Here is a 16,730-nt window from a genome sequence, read left to right as displayed (position 1 = left end):
TACCCATTTCGAAGGCAACTATTTTAAACCTCAACCTGAAGAGAGACAACAACATCTATGGCCTCCCTCACGTGGGTGCTAAAGGATTGGGGGGGGGCGGGGACGTAAAACACTAAAAAGCGGAAGAGAGGGCTAATTTCTCACAAAAAAACCTATAAGCACATTTTGCCTCCTTTCTCTGGTTCTACAAATGCTAGAAAGATGAGACTCTGGGGAAGATGGTTCATGGCTGGAGTGTTCTCCCCCGCCCCAACACCACCTTTGCTCTCTCACATGCATTTTATTTTGCTTTCGGAGTGTTCCCGCCCAAGGAAGAGTTCTGTGTAACTCGGAAACGCACAACCATAACACAGACCCGATGAAGCCTGCAATCGTTTCCCAACAGGGCAATATCGGATCTGGATGCACCAAGAAAGCATCTCTTTAGCAGGTTTTCTCCAACCCGCTCCCCATTTATCCCCGCATCGTTATTCCCCCTTCCCACGATATAGATACACAGTGCGTGTGTACGTGTACCATGATCAGGAGATTCCCGTCCTTTTCCCCGAGAGAGGGATGAGGGACCCAGGGAAAGACTTGAACCCTTCCCTTTGAGAAAAAGAAACCCACCACCGCCCTGACCTCGCCTCCCCTTCCTCGCCCCTCCTGCCGCCGCCGCCTCACCGTGTAGGTCTCCACCAGCTCCGAGCCAAGGATCCGGACCCCTTTCGGGGGCTCCTCGCCCTCCTCCCCGGCCCCGACCACCTCCATCTCGGCCGCTCTTCAGGCAAGAAGAGGGCAGGGCAGGGCGCGAGGGACGCGGCGAGGGAAGGAGCCGCTAGGGCGGAGGAGCTGCGCTCACTCGGCCGCTCTCCTCAGGCGAGCTCTGCCGGCCGCCGCTGCTGCTGCTGTTGTTGTGGCGGCCGCTGCTGCTGCTGCGCTGCCTCCTCCCCACGGGCCGCTGCCAGCGCAGCACCCGCCGCCGTCACAGCCGCCATGTTCGGCTTCACTCCGCCCGCCTGCCCGCCTCCCTAACTCGGCTGGCTCCGGCGGGGGCGGGGCGAGGAGGAGGAGGAGGAGGAGGAGGCCTCGAGAGACGCCGCCGCGCGACAACTGTCCACTCGCAGCCTTCGGAAGGGTCGAGGAAGCCCCGGGCGTAGGGGGCGGGGCTAAAGCGCGGGAGGGGGGGAAGGAAGAAAAATGGACTTTCGAAAGAAGTAGAGCCGCAGCTCCTTCAGCTGGAGGACGGAGCTTCCGGGTTACTTTCGACCCCTAAAAAAAAAAAAAGAGGCAGCTCCTCAGAGGAGAGGTAATGGAGTGCAACGTGGCCCGAGTGTTCCCTGCATGTTTCTAGCAACTGTTGCTTGTTCCCATCTGCTTTGGAACCAGTCTGTTGACTTGCAGCTTCACCCCTGGGTTTCTTTTGGAAAGAAGGTGTTGCAGTTCTGATACGGTGCTGACATAAGAAGCCGGTTGCTCCGCCAGCCACAGAATCCCCCACTCTTGACTAGTGAGGCCTTGGCCTGTGCTACTGAGCCACCCGCATCTATTACTACAAGTTAATCCAGACAACACAGACTGCCTCGTTATGTTGCAAATCACCCCTACAATCTGGCTTTTGCTGTTATAATGGTAGCCTGCACCTGTGAAGGAGGCTCCATTTTTGCCTGGAGAGGCACGGAAAGAACCTCCATTATGCAACGTAGATATGTCCAGGCAAATGCTGTTTATGCAACAAATTGCTTCACCTCATGAGTACAGCCATGGACGTAAATCTTTGTCATCCTGTTATCCTTTGCTATCACTTACAAAATTCAAAGGTAAACAAAAGAGATTTAGATGGAAGAATCCTCATGGAATGTTAAGCTAATAAATAATCAGCTGAAACGCTAATAGAAAACTTGCCCTTCCTTCTCCCTCACCGGAGCAACTATCCAGCAAGGCCCAAAGGATGTGGCAATCTTTCTGTCCTCGCTAGCTCTCAGCTGGCTCATTAACCAACTATTTTTCTCTGCCTCTTAACCACAGTCTGTCTTGCTCTTCAAAATGCCTTTTTTTTTTTAACTCCTGTGGCTCCAGGGAGACATTACCAAAAACAGAATAAGAGCTTTTAAGTTCTGCACTCAATTTTTTCTTTCCTAGCTACTGTATGAATCATAGAATCATAGAGTTGGAAGAGACCACAAGGGCCATCGAGTCCAACCCCCTGCCAAGCAGGAGTATGAGTCCCAAGCAAGTTTTGTCTTTCTTTTCTGAACATGACTTTAAATTTTTTAAAATGTAATTTATGACAACTGTCTGGGGCATGCGTTTTAAGGATTATTTTTGGACTTGTCTACGTTAACCTTTATGGTAGGATTTAGATCTCTAATAATTTATGTAACCTCTTTAAGAATTACTGTATTAATAGTGTCTGTTGTTTTGCTTATAGCTCCTGAAAAATGCTTTATTATTTTACTTCTGAATGCAGTGAGCTACAAGAACAAGCTTTGCAGCAGTGTGAACCAGAGCCTGTTCACCTTTTTGGCTCATTCATCAAGTAGAGCCAGCCAGTACCAGCCTAAGACAGTTTGCTATAAGTGGCGAAGGACAAAATGGTCCTTTCCCTACCCACATTCCATGTTCAGAAACCCACCAGACTGGCAAGCAAACACCAGGGCTGGAGCAGCATTCTCCACTGTGCCTGAAGGCAGCAAGCTAGTTTAGAGGGCACAGGGCAGCTCGGTTCTCCACCACCTCTCAGCTATTTTCCTGGCCACCTCCTGGCCACATCACACTGCTTAATGATAGGGTGCCCAGAGCCATCCATTACCTGAGAATACAAGTGCAGAGGATGAAGAATTTAGAATGCCAACTCTTAGCATTGGAAGAATGGAGAAAAACCTCTCCCTTTGACCAGGAGGATATTTAACATTTGTTATAATTATATACAGTGGTACCTCTGGTTACGAACTTAATTTGTTCTGGAAGTCCGTTCTTAACCTGAAACTGTTCTTAACCTGAGGTAACACTTTAGCTAATGGGGCCTCCTGCTGCTGCCGCACGATTTCTGTTCTCATCCTGGGGCAAAGTTCTTAACCCAAGGTACTACTTCCGGGTTAGCAGAGTCTGTAACCCAAAGGGTTTGTAACCCAAGATACCACTGTATTAGTCTTATTGATCTTATGTTAGCTGCTTCATGAGCATTGTTGGCTGATGTGGGGGTAAAACACAATATGACTGAACAAATAAATATAGGAAATAAATCCATGTTAAGTGATCCTGACTATTGTAGTGCCATTCTTACGTACCTCTACTCATTCAAAGTAAAGCCCACTTGCAAATTCTTCACATAAGTTTCCATTTACAGATGAATTAGTTTCTTGCCAGCTCTACCTACAGTACCTGTGTGCAAACACAGTTGGACAGAGGGGGGAGCTCTGAATCAGTGGAGAGAGAGATTGTTCACTCTGGCATATGTATAACCTCAATACCAATGCATGTCCCTAAACAAGCTAAGTGAATGATGGAACAAATTGTTTTGCCAAGGGTCGACATGAGTTAAGAATTTAACCAGCTTACCCCACAGATGCTTGCAGAGAATTTGGTAAGAGTCAGTTCAAACATTTGGACTATTGTGTGGTACAGTTATTCAGATGGAAGACTCTCCTTCACTACTTAAAAAGGAAACAGAAGTGGTTCCATTGGGTGGAGTGAAGGACTGTGCCATAAACCTGCATGTGAAAGGTTTATATTTGAATTGTTTCTCAATTGTCACAGAGTGTACAGCTAGACCACCATAGGCTCATGTTCTTGCCCCTGACATTGTGATACACGTGTGGAATCTGGAAAAGGCTTCCTTTGGAAAGGACAGGTCTTCCAATAGGATACTCATGTTCTGTTGGTAGAAAATCAGCTGTGCATAATATACAAAGCACTGGTTTTGCTGTCAGTAAGTCATATGGATGAATTTGAGCGCGGAAAAATAAAGCACCCCCAAAATGTGGAACCATCATTCCGTACGTGTGCCATCTGATCCCTGAAAGAAGCGTAAGTGTAGCAAAGATCAGGTTGCACTTTAGTTCTGAAGTATAAAACAAACAAAGTAAGCGTCAGTGGAATTAGGATCATGTTTTAGAAATGTCAGCTGTAACAAACTTTGCATGCTTCCCATTGAGACAAGGTGAAGAGTCTTGCTTAGAATGGATAGGATGGCTTTATATGCCGGGCTGTGTAGCGATCAGCAGTCCTTGGCTGACACATTTAGGGCTGACAGCCTACTATATAAGCAGAGCTTCAAGGGACAGAGAGCTGGCAGAGACCTTAATTTTGTCTCTGTACAGTTTGTCATCTCCATCCAGCACCGGGCCAATAGTAACAAACCATGGATGATATTTACAAGGCAGCAGTAAGTAATATTTTCATACATGATGATATAAAGCCGAGGCTGGGACTTGCTTCTGCATAAGCAAGCACAGGATTATGCTCCACATGTCTTAACAAGGTGCAAATATTAATGTTCTGGTTAATGCTAGTGATGATGTTAGATTCATTTTTATCATTAATGTTAAATGTAGTAATGGAGATCCTTCAATTTGTTGATATGATAAAGAGATTTGCCATACAGCTTAAGTTCCCTAAAAAAAAAAAAAACTTGGACAAATGCATTGTTGCTTAATTTAATGAAACTTACTGTGTTTTATGTGAAAGTCTGTATTCATTGTAGCCCAGCTCTAAATAGAGTATATATTTTAGGCTTTTGTTTAATGGATTAGGGATGCCTAACTGCATAAGGCTGTTGTTGAGCATAATTTCAAAACTACTTTACCTTTGTACTATTATAGCCAATATGTTTTACAGAAAATGCAGATAGCAGTGAAACAATTTATTATTTATATATGCAAATATAGTTTTTTTCCCCAGAAGTTCACAAGCTGAAGGGTTTTTGTTGGTTTGTTTAATTCGGAATTCATCTATAATTTCCCCTTCTGCTCGTAATTGTGAACTACAAGGGGGCCTGAGAAGTAATGTGGTTATAATTTTTTGCGCCTATGGTTTTGACCACTGCTCTGCAAGACGAATTTTGAAGGAAAATGCTCACTCTGTTCAATGAAGAAGAGGACACCAGATCACAATTGCCTAAATTTCAGGAGAGTTAGATTAGTTATTATCTTTAGCTTGGAAAGTAAGTCAAAGGGGTAAGGAGAGAAACTAATGACAATAACAGAAATACTCTCACTAATTCCATTTTAATTGGGGGAAGAACAGTTCTGGTTATATTTGTAGTCTAACTGGGCTTATGTTCTGCTGTGGTTAAGATTGTTAATAAGAAACCCTAATAAGACAGATGGAAGAAAGGATGATTCCTGCCTGATCATATCCTGGTGGTGGCTAAGCTCCTACAAGTAGGTTTAAACAGCTGCTATGTGCTGTAAATAAATAATCCACTGAGGCAAAAGAATGTATCTGGGCTGTGGACACATTTCTGTCTAAAATACAGAAGATTCTTTTTCCAATATGGGACAACACTGGGCTATCTGGATTCTGCATGTTTTGCATTTTCTTACTAATAAAAGGGTCTGCAGTCTGCAAGTTGGTAGTCAACCCCAGACAGCACTGTCTGCTTTCTGAGCAACACTGTTGAGACTAGGCTCATCAAAGCATTGAGGGAAATTTATTTATAGCAAAATTTACTTTACATTTAGTACAGTGGTTCTACACCCCTTGTCATAGCCTTTAACTTATTTGCCTTTACAACAATTATAGAGGAAGTCACTGGTTTTCCCATGTTGTAGGAATAGAATTACAGCCACTTAAGAGAGTTCTTCATCCTTGTCCATTTGGGGCTCCTGGTCAACAAGATGATCCTTTATGTGTTGCCTTAGCTTAAGCCTTGTACATGTTTATCTTACGACATTTGTATCCTACTCTTTGCCCAATGAGCTCGATGCTGATTTCTTTCCCCATTTTATGCTCACAACAAACCTATAAGGGAGGTTTGGTTGAGAGATGTGACTTGCCAGAGGCCGAATGGCTGAGGCTGTATTTGACCCCAGGTCTCTCTCTTGTCCAATCCTCTAACAAGTTAACATAAAAAGGCAGCAACTGGGGTGCTGAGCTGGAAATGAAAGAATGTTACATTAGTCCATCATTTACTGCAAAGTACAATCATCTTTACATGCATGCAACTGCTCCTGTGACACATGTAATTTTGCAACCACTTGTTCAAAGGAATCCAGCGGATTTATCACGTTGCCCGCTCACATCTCTTCTGCAGAGCTAAGTTTGGAATGCTTTCCAGATGCCAGTGTATACAAAGAACATTTTCAGGACCATGGGTTGAGATAAAAGCCTCCAGTGATAAATACCAATGTCAGTCAGCTTCTGTGAACAATCAGAAGGGTTATCTTTCTTAACAGCATCTCAGTCACTAGGGCATAAAAATAGCCAGCGTGCCAAAATAGTCAAGTTATGTGGAGCACACAAAAGTGACAGGAGGCGTTTGTTTGCTGTCTCCAACTATCTTGGGTTGTCGGGTTTTTTTTCTTTTTGGTCATCACAATGAAAGAGCATCTCACAGCTGCTCTACTTCCATCACAGAGGCTTATATAAGCTGGTTCAGGTTTCACTATGAAATTTTGAACTGGCATCTTGCTGCTATTGTTATCTGTTTCCATAGATTATCCCCCTCCCCCATCTTGTCATTCGTTTTCTGCAGCCTTCCAACGCAATACAAGCAAGGCTGATGGATGGGAGAGACCAGTATTTCTATGGGGTGGTTCTGACCTCATAGGTAATTGGAAAAGATTTTACAGGTTGATCCATGTGTGTCAGTTTACTCTGAAAAGATTCTCCAGATGGAAACCGGACTGGTTAGGAATAAAGTATTGTTTCTCAGCAGCCGTCTTTACACAAAGATGTGTAAGGGGGATGGGGCAGAAGGTGTATCTTGGAGATGATGACATGTAGGAGGTGGTATCTGCTTCTATGTAGGAGGAGTACAGCAGAGTTGGAGTCCAAGACTGGAGTCCAATGTCCCAGTCGGAAGAATAATGAACTGGAGGGGGGGGTGTCTCTGGGTCTGAACCTGAATTTAGAGCCAACACTCTGTCACCCCACCACCAGCTTTCAGAAGAACCTGGAAGTCTATTCTGCAAACCATAAGCACTTAGGTCTGCTCACCAAAGGTAACAGAGAGGATAAATCAGAAGTACAAGGCCCAGATCATAAGCATGAATATTTTGAGGGGCGCTCCTACAGTGGTATCTCAGGTTACATACGCTTCAGGTTACATACGCTTCAGGTTACAGACTCCGCTAACCCAGGATGCTTCAGGATGAGAACAGAAATTGTGCTCCGGCGGCGTGGCGGCAGCAGGAGGCCCCATTAGCTAAAGTGGTACCTCAGGTTAAGAACAGTTTCAGGTTAAGTACGGACCTCCGGAACGAATTAAGTACTTAACCCGAGGTACCACTGTATTATGTATTAACTTGAGCACATAGCAACTAAATGGTACAAATTAGCATTTAGTATCATTAAAGGAGATGCTGGCTAAATCCCACGAGGAAACAACCAGGCAAATTAGATGTGCATATTTGAGATAGGTGAAGATGTTATGTTGCCTATTAAATACAATGTTAATGAGAAGGGATGCATCAAGAGGAGAATTCACAATCAAGTCAACACTAATTTTGGGGAGAGACAGACAGAGAGAGAGAAAGAGAGAGAACTTTAATTCATGTCAGAGCAGGTGAAGGTGGAGAATACTGAAACATTTTACTTTAAGAAATTAATATATCTGTTTTGTTAGCCTGTAATGTCTTGCTACTGGAAGACTATATTTGACTGAAGTACAAGGATGATATATATACAAATAGTTATGCTGTATGATTGAACTGAGTCTTTATTTTAATAACAGGTTGAGCAGTTGACAGAAGAACAGAAAAATGGTAAGCTTGTGCCATTTATCTTCCCATTTATTTCACAAGAAGGCTGTTTGCCGCATTGTCAGCTTGTAATTGGGGTGGTTGACTAACCAATTAGCCACCAGCGCTGACAAGTAATCAATATGTAAAATAAAGAGCTTGGATCCAGAGCTGGTGGAAGATGGCCATTTGTGAAGTTCAGCCTGCTACCACTTCACTCTAATCTTAAGAGGCGATTTCCTGCTTATGCTTCCCAACCCTTTATTGGCAGATGCAGGATATAAAGAAATTCCAGAGATGTTTTTAAAAGGGGTCATATAGACCTATGAAGCTGCCTGATGATGTTAGATCAACTGGGCCATGATATGACATGAAGTTGCCTGGTACCAAGACAAGGTACTGGTTCCAAATATTCCAGTACTGTTGACTCTGTCTGTCAGGGGCTTCCCACAGTAAGGACTTCTTGCTACCCAAGAGATTGACCCCGGTCTGTATGTGCATGGACCATGTGGTCTATTACTGAGCTATGGGCCCTCCACAGATTGTATTTGGCATATTTTTGAATTAAATATAAACTAACAGAGTACATCTGTGAAATGCTGGGAGGCTGAATGTCCTTGAAACTCTTTTAAGCCTTTTAACGTTTTGAGCTTAGCTGGTCCCATTCATGAAAGGGAAGGGACGAGAGACAATCAATCTGGCATAATTTTGAAGGCAGGAGAAGAAAGCTGCCAGCTATTTTCTGTCAGTTACAGCTGGAAAGTGCTGTAGGCTTTGAAGCCTCCTTGTTGAATTCAATGTGGCAAACCCTGACTTCATTTCTTCCTCCAGAATTCAAGGCTGCTTTTGATATATTTGTCCTGGGTGCAGAGGATGGGTGTATCAGCACAAAGGAGCTGGGGAAGGTGATGAGAATGCTGGGGCAGAATCCTACCCCCGAGGAGCTGCAGGAGATGATTGATGAAGTAGACGAAGATGGTGAGCTATTTTTTTCTGGGTGGTTATAAGGATCTGGAAAGGAAAGTTTAAAAATAGTAAAACTTTTTTTTTTCTTGAGAGCTGTGTGGAGGAGGAATGAAGAGGAGTTGAACCAGATGTCCTTTGGCATATTCTGCATTTTTATCTTGTGAACTGCCCGGAGATCTTCGGATGAAGGGTCGTATATAAATTTAATGAATTAATAGCAACAACATTATTTTTATTTATAGCCCATGCATCTGGCTGGGTTTCTAGATGGAATTCTAGATGGAAATCATCATATTGAAATAATTCATCACACCTCCTTGAATGTTTATGGATTCAAAGAACGGATGAAACAAGAAGAACATCTAACAACACGAGCAACAACAATTTGGGAAAAAACAAAAACCACCATTTAAATTTGAAGGAAAAACAAACTTCTGTCAACTGCTACAGCATTTACAATATTAACTGGCTTTTTTTATTACCATGTTCGGAATATTTAAGTGGAAATGCTCAAGGTGAGAAATAAGTTACCTTTGTTGTTTTCTTTTTCATTGACAGGCAGTGGCACTGTAGATTTTGATGAGTTCTTAGTTATGATGGTCAGGTGTATGAAAGATGACAGCAAAGGAAAATCAGAAGAAGAACTTTCCGATCTCTTCAGAATGTTTGACAAGTAAGTGCCTTGTGGACCTAGACAGTGAGCAAGTGGAGACAGAACGTTTCTAACACTCATACCTAGTCCCGGGTGACTAGTAATATGCAAGAAGAGGATAACTAGCTTTCATAGACTTCCTTCACTGTGATAGCTGCCACTACGAGGATGGGGGAGAAATCATTTCAGCTCACATTTCAAGGCAATATGCAAATCGAGACACAACCAGCCTGCAAAATTCACATTTCTCTGAATACTGCAATTCTTTTTATTACTTAATATATTGACATCCTGCCATTCTCCCAGGTTGGGATTCATTGTAGTCCTCCAGCCAAGTAATGCACAGAAAAATGCATATACTAGGGTGGAGTGTTTATAAAATGCATAATTTAGTAAAAAAAAAAAAAACACCATACAAAAATGTATTGTATTAGGTTAAAGTGCATTGCAAAGGTGGATATATTAGGCAAAATTAGGCGTAGAAACATTAGAAGAATGTCACGACATAATGATACCATGTGATTATTGTCCTATCCACCTGACAAAGTTGGCCTGCAGGGGGAAGGCTAGATAAAAATCTGACCCCCAGGGGCAAGAAGGTTCCAGAACTTTCTCTTCATCATCATTATCTTGACAGGTTGGATGGCCATCTGTCATGGATGCTTTAGTGGAGTTCCCTGCATTGCAGGGGGTTGGACTAGATGACCCTTGGTTCGCTTCCAACTCTACAATTCTATGATTCAACACGTTTGGATTTTTTCCCTCTTTCACATTGGCCAACCATTAAGAAAGACCCAAAACTTCAGGGCCAATATTTAGATGGGTACGAATGTTGCATTTGCACATGTCCATTTAACAGCTCCACTAGATTATCACTCAGCTGTTTACAAGTCCTTTCTTTGTAAAATTCAGATCTCTGAGAAACTGCGCATGATCATATTGAAATACAAATATTAATGCCAAACAATGCCTTTTGGGTTGTTTGGCTGATCTTGTGGTGTATCGCATAGAATACAGTGTTCAAATAAACGCTCGGCTGCAATGCAATGCTTGGTGAGAATGAAGAAATATACAGGAATGGAATTCTTCCTTTTTTGAGCTCTCCCATCTCTTCACAGAAATACAGATGGATACATAGACCTAGACGAACTAAAACTCATGTTGCAAGCTACAGGAGAAACGATCACTGAAGATGACATTGAGGAACTTATGAAAGATGGAGACAAAAATAACGATGGCAAGATTGACTATGATGGTAAATGACTGTGTGTAACTTTGCATATAAATCACAGCAAGAATTGCAGTGCTCTTAGATGGTAACCACTATAAAGAAAAAGAGGGTGGACACACACACACACAACCTAATCTTAAAAACTCAGAGTCATCATTACTTAAAGACCAAAGGTACTCCTTTCAGTTAAATCCTTCCAGCTTGGGACCAGCTGACTTGAAGCATCACCTTACCCCATAAATGCCCACTTGACTGCTTTGATCTGTGGATCTGGCAGTGCCACATAGTGTTCATTCCACACTTGCAAGGAATCCTTCAGTATAGCCACACCTGCACTTTTGAATTCCCTGCCGATTCCCTGCAGCACGGCAAAACTAGGCTTTCTTTCACCTGGGTAGAAGACTCACATCGACTAGCCCTATGCGCATTTCCATACACATGCACACGCGTACACACACACACACTACTCTGCTCTTTTCTGATATCTAGCTCCTGAGGGTTTCTTTGACATTATAGCAGGGGCAGCTTCCAGAGGCTTCACTTGAACGGACTACGGCTTCCTCTTGAACTCGGTGATTCTTACTTCTGAGTAGAGCATGCTTAAACATTGCACTAGTCACCAGGGCTTACTTCTGAACTCAGTGGTCCTTACTTATGAGTAAATATGCATAAACATTAACACTGCAAGTCATTTCCCAGTAATATAAAGAATTATCTCACTTCATTTCCCAAAGCACAGGGTCATTTACTTCTCTGTCTGGTTTTAGTCCTTTGTGTCTTAATTTCCCTCTTCTCCCCCAACCCCACCCCACGAGAAACAGCAAGGGGACTGAGATCTGAATTATGAAAAATCAAACCCCCATATTTACAACCTTATCACAGGATTGTGGGAAAGAAGGTTCTCATGTCTCTTTACAGATCACAGCAGTCACATTTGGGGGGGGGGCAGAAAAACAGCTGCCCTAGCTGGGGAGCCCTGGTGGGACAAGGGAGCCACCTGGCACCAAAGAGTGTAGAGACACACGAGGGAGAGAGGGGCTGGTGCTGCAGCCCAATGCAGCTGTCCTGGGCACCCCACATGCGCGGAAGGGGCTCTTCCCTCTGGAACAGGCAAAGTGAGGAGGGAGAGAAGGAAGGGGCTTCTGACTCAGAGGGTAGGATGGGATGAGGCAACAAAGGCAATAGCAAAACCGCTTTGGACCTATGGGGTGGAGTGGGTGGTCCCAGCTCATCATAGATTGGCTAACAGGCTGAAAGCATCAATGGCGCCCTCTGGAGGCTTCACATTGGGTAGAATTCTTAGTTTTGGCACTGTAGGCAGGCACTTTCGCTGTAATGTTTTCAGCACCGCTAAAAACTTTTTTATAAGCAAGCGTGCCCAAACATATAAATTTGACGTTATTTTATAATGGATTTTTTAAATAGCTGATTTTATTTTGAACAAAAATTACCCTAACTTGTTTTTAAATTTTGATGTGATCAGAAATTTTAATGTATGTTTTATGTAAACTGCTTAGAGGTTTTGATGATTAAGTGGTATATAAATCCTGTTACCTAAATAAAGGAGGAAAAGCCTCGGGTGTATTGTAGCATGCATTGGTCTCTGGGTCAGAATGCATTATCTTGCATTCACGGCCCCACCACTGCATTGTCAATTCTTAATAGTTTGTATTTAAGCTGTTAGTATCATTTTCCATACACAAAATCATTTTTTGATTATCCTTTCAAAAAAGAACAAGACAAACTGAGATGTCTCCTAGCCATGGTCACAGTCTAATGAAGCTTGCTTTGGGCCATTGACATAAATAATCCTAAGTGTGCTTAACTCTGTCTTGGACTATAGCCATTGTTTGCTTGAAAAAATTGTTTGAGGAGTGATAATAGGGTGCTTTTGCCTCGGGGAAAGTAATGGGTAAGACAAACTCAAATGGCAAAATGCATGCCTTATGCGCAACAATTGATACATACAGTCAGTGCTTTTTCCCCTAAAAAAATATTTAGGGATACTCTCATTTTCCTACTCATATTGAAATACTGCTCCTCAATGAGGCCAAACTTAGATTCACAAAACTTTTAGGGGTATGCATATCCCTGCATACAGTCCTTGCATGAGTACAGCTCATCATGTGTGGCAGGAGGTCTATGGGAAAGGAAAATCACACTTGTGGAGCAGCACACAAAAGCTGGGGAGCGGGGAAGAAGTGGCAAGAAACATCCCCTGCTTCTCCAACCATCATCTTATTAAACAAACATCTTGGATTTCCTTTCTTTGCAGAATTTCTGGAGTTTATGAAAGGCGTTGAATAAGCATGAGATCTCTGGAAAAGCAGCCTCGGACACCTCCAGTTCTGTTTTCCTTACTACTTGCATGATGTCATGTACTGAAGATGGTGAACATCAGGAAAGTGTGACCCATATCTTAAGTGCCTCAGATAGTCATCCAATGGAATATTCATTGAGTCAGGTTGCGGTCCTGTTTACTTGTTATTGCTTTCCATGATTATAACGTGCCCTTTAATGTATGAATGGGTTGTGCAGGTGACAATGAAAAATGAGGCTTAAATGACTACTGAGACATTTAATAATTCACTACAAACTCTGATTTAACAGTGGAGCTACAGCTCATCCTCCACCAGTGTCAAGCGGAATGTAAAAGTACAGTGTGTACAGAAATAAAAATTTCTTTTTGAAATGCTAATAAAATTATTTTAAAACTAAAGTTGTTGTTGGTTTTGCAGAAGACTTTCACTGCCAAAAGGTGCTAGGGATGCTTGTCAACATTTCAGGTTTGGGTTTATACTGCAGTGTCCTCATCAAACATGTTGTGTACTGTATTCTCTGAACATATTTTTGTCAAGGTCTGTTTCTTTATTTCAAGAATTTTTACCCAGCTCTTCAGCCAAAAACATTAGGTAGCCATCCTCAATATACTCCTTTAGATGCTTGCGAAAAACTTTGATTTCACCAAGCGCAAGATTTAGTCATAGGCATACAGTATTTGTTTTTAATATTTGCTGATTTTATCTATTGATAATTGATGCATGTACACTGCTTAAAGGTGTATCATCATCATCGCCACTATCACCCTGTAAAAAAAAATAATGCTCCCAATGCAGCTTAAAAGGGTAAAGGGACCCGTGACCATTAGGTCCAGTCGTGGCCGACTCTGGGGTTGCGGCGCTCATCTCGCTTTATTGGCCGAGGGAGCCGGCATACAGCTTCCGGGTCATGTGGCCAGCATGACTAAGCCGCTTCTGGCGAACCAGAGCAGCACATGGAAACGCTGTTTACCTTCCTGCCGGAGCGGTACCTATTTATCTACTTGCACTTTGAAGTGCTTTTGAACTGCTAGGTTGGCAGGAGCAGGGACCGAGCAACGGGAGCTCACCCCATCGCGGGGATTCGAACTGCCGACCTTCTGATCGGCAAGTCCTAGGCTCTGTGGTTTAGACCACAGCGCCAAGCGCGTCCCCCCCAATGCAGCTTACTGATCAATTAAAACACACACACACACCAGACAATTCTTGCTCTCAAGATTACAATCTAAAAGGCATGTAACAACAGGAATAAGGAATGAGGAAGGAAGATGGGGGGCGGGGGGAAGCAATCTCAAGCACCAAAGTTATAGCTCTAATAACAAGCAGCTGGGATGGAAGTGTTCAGTCAGAGTGAATGAAAGGCTGCTGCTAAGTGACAATTGACTATCCGTCAAAGGCAGCTGGTTTCTCCGCAGAGTTGGCTGGATAGGCCACCTTCCCTGCTTTGCCTTCTGTTCTGCAGCCTGGTGAAATGGACTGCATGATATGAGATTCTTAGGATGCCCAATTTTTCACCTTCCATTAGCTTCTGCACCCAAGCTGGCTATTAACATACTTTCAGAAATGTAACACTGGAAGACCTTTATTTATTAGAGCAGAGAGCATTTCTTCAGATGCTTAAAAGATACTGATCCATGGGTTGTTTCGACTCTTAGGTTTTGAGGAGCCCCTGAGCCAAGGAGTCCTTGGTGGGCTTGACCTCCTCTGCCATGTGCTCCTCCTGCCAACTTGTTTGGACTCTTTTTCCAGCTACAATCTGCACAATTGCCCAGAGGGAGTTGCTGCTCCATCGCCTTGCCCTTGTCATTTATTGCACGCTCAGAGGGCAGGTGAGCAGGCAGCAATAGCAAGGGGTTGGAGCAGCAGGGGGCTGCAGAGAATGGCTGTGGGCCCACTTCAGGGGCAAGTGCCCAATGACTAGTGCCATTCCTGTGAGTGGGACTCTGGTGGCAGAGTGGAGATGGAAGACTCAGTTCACACTTCCCAGCACTGCTACTCTCCAGAGTGTCATATATTTGTGTTTAGTTACATATGATCTTAACATCTATATTTCAGGGTTGTTTGTCTGTCACTATCACTTCCAAAGCAGAGCATATTAACAAGAGGTTTATCTTCTTTCAAAGCAAGAGCTGGTATTCTGGAGAAAAAGATGACGGACATAAAAGACTGATAGGTTCTTCTACCCATTTCCCAGACCTAGAGCAGACTGCATAACTACCATTCTCATGGGCTTCAAAGCAACTCACAATTATTTATCATTTATCTAGATCCGAAATGACAACAAGCACAAAAGATGAGTGCTACACTGCAGAGAGAGGCACTTCAGATATACAATTAAGTGGTTTCCAAGAGATGTGTTTTTCTAATAGTTTGGGCCCAGGGCTTTCAAACATGCTATATATTCATTCCCCAGGCATAAAAACAAGAATGTATTCAAACCCAAACGGGATAATGTATTATTGCATCTTTCAGAGAGTGTCTTTTGTGAGAGACATAATAGGAGAATTACGAGAGCTCATTATCCTTTGCACAGGGATCACTTCTTGCAAACAAAATGGAAAGATGAATCATTCTCTGTTTTCCTCCAATGCTTCAACATCCCTTGGACCGAATGTGACGTGTAACGCCATCACCTGCTTGGATCAGGTCAGGGAAAGGAAATACAAGTTTGGTCTTGGGGTGCTTATGATCCTTGGCACGCTTTTGGGTATTTGGTTCAACGGAACCATCATTCTACTAACCATCAAGCACAAATTTCTCAGGGTTCCTATTAATTATGCTGTGGTGAACTTGTCGGTTGCAGACATGGGCAGTATAGCCATTGGACTCTGCCCCACAACGGATGCTAATCTGCATGGGTATTACTTTGAAAACAAGTCTTTCTGCATCTTCCAGGGCTTTTCCGTTGCTCTGTTCGGTAAGTGATTCCAACCTACCCACCTATCTAGATTTATGTGTGTCATTGCTAATGGAAGTTCTGCTGCATACATAGTAGTCTATACATGCATTTATACAACCCGTGTTGCATGCACAGATAGAAATCTGTGGGGAATTACTGTCAGACATAGGATAATGTGAGCACAACTATAGTGAAGAAACAAATATTAAGTCAGAATGGAGATAATAATTGCTTGGGTTTTTTTCCTTGAATAAATTGATGGTGACAATCAGTTTGGGGCTTGGTCCAATTTGACATTTCAGATGGTTAAAAATAATATATATGTTGACCTTTCCAATTTCCAATTTGTATGTAAGTGGAATTTGAGGAATTCTCAGTATGTAAGTAAACATTTTGTTAAGCTCTGGTCACTACAGTCTAGTGAAAATTTAACTCAGTACCTGAACTGCATATCATATATTAAGGCAAGGCATCTGAACTGGAAACCCACATCTGAACCATATTTGTGAATCTTCAGGGAATTCAATATATAAGCTTCATCAACCACTGGAGTGAAAATTTGGACGGTTGCCTGGAGAGTTTTAAGTTAGTTATCACATAGATGGAAAGGTGGGAAGCTCACAGCACCCATCTCCTTCCTTTCTGCAGCCACCTCCTGGACATGCCTGCTAGTATGTGGATGAATGCTAGCTCAGAAGTAAAACGTCCTCTTGCTGTGGTGTGAGATGGAAAACAGGAGGGAGTCCCACCAAATGGGTGGGAAACCCCAGGCCCAGTGGTC

At 43.0% G+C, this 16,730-nt stretch overlaps 2 protein-coding genes and 1 long non-coding RNA gene across 3 annotated transcripts in view; 2 read left to right on the top strand and 1 right to left on the bottom strand.

The window, feature by feature from the left end:
- NISCH (nischarin) overlaps window positions 1–902 on the bottom strand; it is a 33,491-nt gene extending 32,589 nt beyond the window's left edge. The window contains exon 1 of the mRNA XM_082214482.1: window positions 664–902. Within this exon, the coding sequence (XP_082070608.1) occupies window positions 664–750 (87 nt within the window). The 5' untranslated portion in view covers window positions 751–902. The remainder of the gene's footprint in view (window positions 1–663) is intronic.
- Window positions 903–1,135: 233 nt separating this feature from the next.
- LOC309527750 lies at window positions 1,136–3,244 on the top strand. Its single transcript, XR_014217335.1, has 2 exons — window positions 1,136–1,288; window positions 2,411–3,244. It is a non-coding gene; the product is annotated as an uncharacterized lncRNA (long non-coding RNA).
- A 983-nt stretch (window positions 3,245–4,227) lies between these two features.
- On the top strand, window positions 4,228–13,451 carry TNNC1 (troponin C1, slow skeletal and cardiac type). Its single transcript, XM_082214620.1, has 6 exons — window positions 4,228–4,366; window positions 7,877–7,907; window positions 8,715–8,861; window positions 9,408–9,522; window positions 10,620–10,756; window positions 13,008–13,451. The coding sequence occupies exons 1-6, from the start codon at window positions 4,343–4,345 to the stop codon at window positions 13,037–13,039; spliced, it is 486 nt and encodes a 161-aa protein (XP_082070746.1). The 5' UTR covers window positions 4,228–4,342; the 3' UTR covers window positions 13,040–13,451.
- The last annotated feature ends 3,279 nt before the right edge of the window (window positions 13,452–16,730 follow it).

The sequence above is a fragment of the Podarcis vaucheri genome, assembly GCF_965113315.1.
Source record: "Podarcis vaucheri genome assembly, chromosome: 2".
NCBI classification, from domain to species: domain Eukaryota; kingdom Metazoa; phylum Chordata; class Lepidosauria; order Squamata; family Lacertidae; genus Podarcis; species Podarcis vaucheri.
Note: the sequence above shows the minus strand (reverse complement) of the source record. Positions and strands in the feature narration are given on the sequence as shown.

What these genes read in the sequence shown, in the direction of transcription:
- TNNC1 (XM_082214620.1), top strand. Translation starts at nt 4,343, where the DNA reads ATGGATGATATTTACAAGGCAGCA. An exon ending in ATGATATTTACAAGGCAGCA is followed by an intron (nt 4,367 to 7,876) that starts GTAAGTAATATT and finishes TTTTAATAACAG; the next exon opens with GTTGAGCAGTTGACAGAAGA. An exon ending in TGATGAAGTAGACGAAGATG is followed by an intron (nt 8,862 to 9,407) that starts GTGAGCTATTTT and finishes TTTCATTGACAG; the next exon opens with GCAGTGGCACTGTAGATTTT.